Below are 7,693 nucleotides of genomic sequence, written 5' to 3'. Positions count from 1 at the left end.
GAACCAAGCAAGAAAAGCAAATAAAGAGAAGAAGAAATAAAGTATAATTTCAAAAACTAATGTGTCTATAGAGTAAAAAAGTATTTTATCTAAAATGGCCATCTTTATAAAAGTTTTCATTCTTCCAAGATAGTCTCTCTTTTTTTTTTTGTACCAATTTATTGAACATTGTCATCTTTTCTTAAGTCAACAAATATATGAGTGAAAGACATCCAACTTAGAATGATGTTAAAGTTGCAAATACATTGAACCTACAGTATTAAATTTGTATTGATATGTCAACATGTAAATTTTCACTGTATTTTGTTTTAACAATTTTATAGGTTGGTGACATTAACCTAAGAGTTTAATTCACATTTTCTTTTTATCGTAAAATAAAATTGTGAAACATGAAAAAAAAAGGCAACAAAACGACACTCAAATGAAATAATTAATATAAACAAAAAGTATTTAAACTATGGTTAAAAAAATGTTATACTTTGGCTTGATTATTTACTATGTTATTGTTTGCATATATCTGATTAGGAGAAATAAAGAGATGAGAGAAATTGAAAGAGAAATAGAAAGAGAGGAGAGAAGAAATAGTGAGGCAGAAAATGACAAAATGTATCAAAAATGGTATCTGCATGGAGAGGCCAATCCATTGATGCTCTTTTTCTTTTCCCCCTATATTACTGATAAAAACAATTCCGAAACATATCTCTCAATTCCAATTTTTCATTTGAAAAAAAGAGAAAGAAATTAAAAAGAAAAAACAGAAAAGGTAAATTTTTGTGTGTAGGGGTGGAAAACTTGCCTTTTTAAGGCAGAAATTGAGTTGGATTTTAAATGCATCTTCATCATCTTCATCATCTTCATCTTCTTCATCTTCATCTTCTTCATCTTCTTCATCTTCATCTTCTTCATCCTCTCCTTTTCTGTTTCATGCAACAATAGTCATATACCCAAACGCTTCAATCTGTCTTAATCCTTCATTCTATTGCTTAAGTAAGTTCCTTCTTCATAGTTTCTTTATATTTAATTTTTATAATTTCATTCATAACACCCTTAATTCTAAATTAAATCTCCGTTTTTGTTTAATTTTCTTCATTCAACAATTCATTTCTTGCCATTCATTTGCTATACAATCCAAAATTTACTTGATTTTATAGAATATTTTTGTTTTAAATTTGAAACTTGATGGAATTGTTGCGTTGGTTGGGAACAAAACATACGGTGTTTTAATTTTATTTTTTCGTTGCGTTCTATGCATTAGTTTTGAGTTTCTTTTTTTTTTTTTTAGTTTTTGTTTGGATAAGTTTGGTGGATTTTCAATTTGCATGTTGTCTCTTTTGTTTTGTTGTTTAGGTTATTATTTTATTTTATTTTTTGATCGGATAAGTTTGATGAATTTTTACATTGTGCATGTTGTTTGTTTGGTGCAATTTCATTTGGTAAAAGACAGATGGAATGGAATTTGATTGGTATTTATTCACTGAAAGGGACAGTTTGTTGCTAATAGACATTTAACTGCCAAACCAAATCGGGTTTGGTTCAATCTGCTTGAATTTTTTAAATACAAAATTGAAATTTGCTTTTGCATTGGTGATCGCCCTCTTTTTACAATTTTCATACTTGAAAATTAAACTTTGTTTTATTTTTTGGTTGGATAAGTTTGATGAATTTTCACATCCTGCATGTTGTTTGTTTGGTTCAATTTCATTTGTTAAAAGACAAATTGAATGGAATTTCATTGGCATTGATTCAGTGAAGGGGACTGTCCATGGCTAATAAACATTTAACAATCGAATCAAATTGGGTTTGGTTCAATTTGGTTGGATTTTTTAAACTTGAAATTGAGATTTGTTTTTTCACAGTTTTCATGCTTGAAAATTAAACTTTTTTGTATCCAAAATTTTTTATATTTTCTAATCACCTCTTTACCACTATTTTAAAAATCAAATCAAGTTTTTGAAAACTAAAAACGGTGGAAGTTTTCAAAAACTCTATTTTTTGTAATTAGAGTGTTCTTTAAAAAAGAGATAAGAACCATAAATGAAATATTTATCGAAAGAAAATAACCATAATTTCAAAAATAAAAAATAAGATTTTTGCCAAATCGGGCCTAAGGTTTTTCATGTGAATCATCTTTTATGTTTTTTTCAAATTTCAAATTTTAGACCTATATTATTACCTTTTATTTGTCACTACAATTTTCACATTTTTTAGAAAATTCTCTCTCTTCATTATAATTTCACTTTTTTTCTCTCTTTTTTTTAAGAAACATGATCATTAATATTTTTTAAAAAAAAAAACTGTGAAAATAGTTTGAGCTCAATTCTCAACAAAAAAAAAAAAAGAAAAAATATTATTGAAAAAACCTAAATAATTTATTAGTAGTAAATTATATTGAAAAAATGAAGGGAAGAAAAATGCATGATAAAAATAGTTTGATTTGTTTTATAATTAAACAATATAGAGCAATAATTTAAAAAGTATAGTTGGAGTAATAATAGTGTAATAGGGTTTCCAAAATGTACTCCTGTGAATGTTAATGTAACTCTATTCTTTTTTCTAAACAAAAAACTAAAAAGTAATTTAAAATTAGCTTTATATGATTTTAATAATATAATAAAGTATATTTTTAAATGAGGTCGGAAAAATATTGTCTTATTCACCTAATAAAAATTAGTTCCCCCAATGAACATTAAATTAATAGTGTTGATTAAAAAATATGACATCATCATTCAAAATGAAAGTTAGGAATCATGTATCAAATTATAAAAGTTTTAAACTTAGGAACAAACAGGAAAAGAAAAGACTATTTATTTATGAATCCAAAGAGCAGAAAAGACTATTTATTTTATAATTTTATATCATAGTCTTGCAAGATAAATCAACCTAGAAGGCAAGCTAAGTTTTATTTATTTCTTTCTTGACTAATGAAAAAAACAAGTTTTTTTCTGTTCAACTGAATTTTTGAATGGAAGACTTAAGGTTCAAAGTGAAGCAAAAGCGTAAGATGATTGAAGTCCATGGATGCATGGTTAATAACGGCTCTAAGGCAGTACTAATGCAAAAATTTAAACACAATTTTGCTTCTGGGCCAGACATAAATTGTTTTGTTAATTTCAAAGCTGATTTGTAGTCTTCTTTTTTACGTATAAATATTTGTCTTCTACTTTGTTTTTGATGCATTTTATAGATACCTTGTCTTCTGGTTGCAACTTGATCAGCTATGGCAGTGGCTCAGCTTCTCATCAAACCAACTCAAACTTTCTCCCCATTCCTGGAAACTCCAAGGCTAAAGATTAGAAACCCCAAACAGGTTGTTCAAAATCCCCTTTGTTTTCCTTGCTGTTGCATTGTTGTTTTTATCCTGGATATTCTGAGAATTATTCCAGTTTGGTTTCATTGAAAGGAGTTTTGTTACTTAGATTAGAAAGTGTTATTCTTTTTTCTTTAATTTTGAGCAAGTATTTTATCATTGTTGGTTCTTCATACAGTTTTGTTTGAGAGCTTCGAGTAATAGCCCGAATGGAGAAGGAAAGAATTTGCCAGATAAAGAAAAAGATGGATTGAAGATTGACTATTCAGGCGAAAAACCAGCGACGCCATTGTTGGACACTGTCAATTTTCCTATTCATATGAAGAACCTGTCAATGCAGGTAAACCTCTCTTTCTTGTTGAGCATTGTCAACTTCTCTTGCATTCTGCCATTTTTTGTTCCTTCTTATTATGATTATTTGAGATCTTTTTTTCAGGATCTTGAGAAGCTAGCAGCAGAGCTTAGAGCAGAAATTGTGTTCTCCGTATCAAAAACTGGAGGTCATTTAAGTGCAAGCTTAGGCGTTGTCGAGCTAGCCGTGGCACTGCATCATGTGTTCAACACTCCAGACGATAAAATCATTTGGGATGTTGGCCATCAGGTGCATATCCAACAAAAATGTTACAATAATGAGGTTTATTTTTAGGATTAGAGTTCATTTTGATGGTGTTTTTTACAGGCATATCCTCACAAAATTCTCACTGGAAGAAGGTCTAGAATGCATACTTTAAGGCAAACTTCAGGGCTGGCTGGCTTTCCAAAAAGGGATGAAAGTATTCATGATGCATTTGGTGCAGGACACAGTTCTACAAGCATATCAGCCGGTCTTGGTATGTCTTATATTCTCCTCATTTACTCCCTTTCCATTTCAGAGGGTTTAATTTTAATGAGAGACACATTATTCTTCTGTTTAATGAATCCTTGTCCCGATCCACGATGAAAACAATGTAGGCATGGCAGTTGGAAGAGACCTTTTGGGAAAGAAGAACAGCGTCATTTCTGTGATTGGGGATGGAGCTATGACAGCAGGCCAAGCATACGAGGCGATGAATAATGCAGGTTATCTCGATACGAACATGATCGTTATTCTAAATGACAACAAGCAAGTCTCGTTGCCGACTGCTACTCTTGATGGCCCTGCTACTCCTGTTGGAGCTCTCAGCAGTGCCTTAACCAAACTTCAAGCAAGTACACAGTTTCGGAAACTTCGCGAAGCTGCAAAGGTAAAATATTAGAGGATTGATTGCATACGCCTTACACATTATTGCGTTGATATTATATTTCATGTCAACACGAACAAGTTAGAGTCTATTTGAAATGATTTTTCAAGTATTTGGCAAGCGGTATTATAAATTTAAAAATTCATTCAAAATAAAACCTTGGTTTATCAATGTTAATGACTTTCATACCATTCCTTTAAGACCATCACCAAACAAATTGGGAAGCAAACACATGGAGTTGCAGCCAAAGTCGATGAATACGCGAGAGGCATGATAAGTGGTTCAGGATCGACATTTTTCGAGGAGCTAGGCTTGTATTATATTGGACCAGTGGATGGACACAATGTGGGAGATTTGGTCACCATTTTGGAGAAGGTGAAATCAATGCCAGCCCCCGGACCAGTATTGATCCACATCCTTACAGAAAAAGGGAAGGGCTATCCTCCGGCAGAAGCAGCTGCAGATAAAATGCATGGTTAGACTCTATTCTAATTGAGCATCTTGTTTACTTCCATGGATTCTTTCAAATACTTAACTCTTTGCAAATCTTATAATAATCCAGGAGTAGTCAAGTTTGATCCCAAAACAGGCAAGCAATTCAAGACAAAATCCCCCACACTTTCATACACTCAATACTTTGCTGAATCTCTGATAAAAGAAGCTGAACTGGACGACAAAATTGTAGCCATCCATGCTGCCATGGGTGGTGGAACTGGTCTTAACTATTTCCAGAAGAAGTTCCCACAACGTTGCTTCGATGTCGGGATCGCCGAGCAACATGCTGTTACGTTTGCAGCTGGCTTAGCGACAGAGGGTATCAAGCCATTTTGTGCTATTTACTCATCCTTCCTTCAAAGAGGGTTTGATCAGGTATGTATATTTGGAAAGATTATGACCCTACAATTTTAAACCCTTGGAATGTCAAGCCAAACAGTTGTTTACAAGTAATGAAAAAGATTACTTTTCATTGATGATTTTGTGTTGTTCTAATTACTAATTATATGGAATGGTAATCTAGGTGGTGCATGATGTAGACCTTCAGAAACTACCTGTCCGCTTTGCAATGGATAGAGCTGGTTTGGTCGGTGCTGATGGCCCGACACATTGTGGAGCATTTGATATAACATACATGGCTTGTTTGCCGAACATGATTGTCATGGCTCCAGCTGATGAAGCTGAACTAATACACATGGTTGCGACGGCAGCAGAGATAGACGATAGACCGAGTTGTTTTCGGTTTCCAAGGGGCAATGGGATTGGAGTTGTTGTTCCTCCTAACTTCAAAGGGACTCCAATTGAGGTTCGCATGAAATAAACCAACACTCTAAGCATTAAGAAGGTTACAAAGTAACTGTCTCAAAGTAAAATATAACTCATTGTTGATTTCACTTCTGTTGAACAGATTGGCAAAGGGAGAATAGTGATGGAAGGCACTAGAGTTGCTATATTGGGGTATGGTTCAATAGTTCAACAATGTGTTGAAGCTTCAGAATTGCTGAAAACAAGAGGCATTACCCCAACAGTGGCAGATGCAAGATTTTGCAAACCTCTCGACACTCAACTTATAAGGCAACTGGCAAAAGAACATGAAATTCTGATAACTGTGGAGGAAGGCTCCATTGGAGGCTTTGGTTCTCATGTGTCCTATTTCCTTAGCGTAACTGGAATTTTAGATCAACACCATCTCAAGGTTAACAATTCTCCTTAAACAAAAACAAAAGTAGTATCATTCTATTTTGTCCATTTAAGTATCTTAATTTAACTGGTAAGGGATTTTTTTTGTTCATTGCATTTGCAGTTGAGAAGTATGGTTCTTCCAGATCGATACATAGACCATGGATCGCCTGGAGACCAGATGGAAGAAGCAGGACTGTCATCTGAACACATAGCTGCAACAGTCCTAACTCTTATGGGCAGATCTAAAGAAGCTCTTTCATTCCAAGTTTCTGCAACTAAGAAGTCAAGCTTTTAGTAGGAAGCTATATATATATATATATATATTTATGTCTACAAAATCATATGGATATGTTGTTCATATGAAGTGAGAGAGCTTTTATGGGGATCCAGATGTTAGTACTAGCGCGTGAGATAGGAAAATATTGTCGTAGATTTCAATGTATGGAACTCATCGATGATAATCCTAGGATCCTTAATTAGGTAAATTTCCAACACAGATCAAAAGAATTTTAAAGCACATCATGATTGCTATCAAGACACATGGCTGCAAGGTTCCTAACAATTATTCTTGAAACATTATAAAAACAATTCTATCAATTAGATTTATGGACAAAAAAAAATTCAAAAATAAAAAATGAGTAGAATTAGTGGTATGTAGTAAAAACTATTGTTATTTACAAAATTAAGAATTGAGAATGTGCCTCCAAGAGGGCCAGCAAATAGACCAAATTCAAACTTTGAGGAAAGGGTTGGGTTTCCAAAGACTTGCTTTAGTTGTGGCCAACCAGGACATTTGGGGATTCAAGGTCACCCACATCTCACAATCAATCAACCAGCCCTATCGCCTAGATAAAGCAGAAGCCAAGCCTAGTGGACTCAAAAGACTTGGGAGGCCCAAGTCGCAAGGAAAGGTATGTGCCATGACTTAGAGTGAGGCCAAGAGTAGTCCTCATGTGATTTTAGGCTAGTTGATGATTTGCGTTATTTGATTTTTTAGAGCTACCCATTCTTTTATTTCTCTAACGCATGCTAAGTTCTTGAACCACAAGGTAGAACCCTTAGAGAGTGAGCTATTAATTAGCACAGCTTCAGAATAAGTGGTTGTAGTAGAACTAGTGTGTAGAGGTTGTGAAATAAAGATTGAGGATGTCAAGATGAAGGTTGATTTAATTCTATTTTAGCTCAACAAGTTGGATGTAATCTTATGGATGGATTTCCTTACCAAGTACCCATGTGATATTGGATTGTTCCAATAAGGAAGTAGTATTGAAGGATACCGAGAAGTTTGAAGTCAAATTCCTAGGCGATAAGAAAGTTGCACTAGCAGGGATCATATTGATACTCAAGTTGAGGAAGTTAATGAGGAAAGGGCATGTCGTCTACCTGGCACAAGCGGTAGATACTCAAACACCAAAATATGATTTGAGTCAGGTGCCTCTAGTTTGTGAATACTTGGATGTATTTTCAAAAGAATTAAGTGGATTATCAC

At 33.6% G+C, this 7,693-nt stretch overlaps 1 protein-coding gene across 2 annotated transcripts; it reads left to right on the top strand.

Moving 5' to 3' along the window:
* The first annotated feature begins 722 nt into the window (after positions 1-722).
* Positions 723-6,739, top strand: LOC101218190 (probable 1-deoxy-D-xylulose-5-phosphate synthase 2, chloroplastic). Of its 2 annotated transcripts, none has more exons than XM_031881975.1 (11): positions 723-987; positions 3,216-3,307; positions 3,486-3,647; positions 3,744-3,908; positions 3,987-4,137; positions 4,259-4,530; positions 4,729-5,002; positions 5,090-5,397; positions 5,546-5,827; positions 5,930-6,217; positions 6,326-6,739. In XM_031881975.1, the coding sequence occupies exons 2-11, from the start codon at positions 3,218-3,220 to the stop codon at positions 6,497-6,499; spliced, it is 2,166 nt and encodes a 721-aa protein (XP_031737835.1). In that variant the 5' UTR covers positions 723-987; positions 3,216-3,217; the 3' UTR covers positions 6,500-6,739. The 2 variants fall into 2 exon arrangements, with proteins under 2 accessions (XP_031737835.1, XP_031737834.1); XM_031881974.1 differs by having other exon boundaries at positions 3,185-3,307.
* The last annotated feature ends 954 nt before the right edge of the window (positions 6,740-7,693 follow it).

This window comes from Cucumis sativus, chromosome 3 (genome assembly GCF_000004075.3).
Source record: "Cucumis sativus cultivar 9930 chromosome 3, Cucumber_9930_V3, whole genome shotgun sequence".
Taxonomy (NCBI): domain Eukaryota; kingdom Viridiplantae; phylum Streptophyta; class Magnoliopsida; order Cucurbitales; family Cucurbitaceae; genus Cucumis; species Cucumis sativus.
Note: the sequence above shows the minus strand (reverse complement) of the source record. Positions and strands in the feature narration are given on the sequence as shown.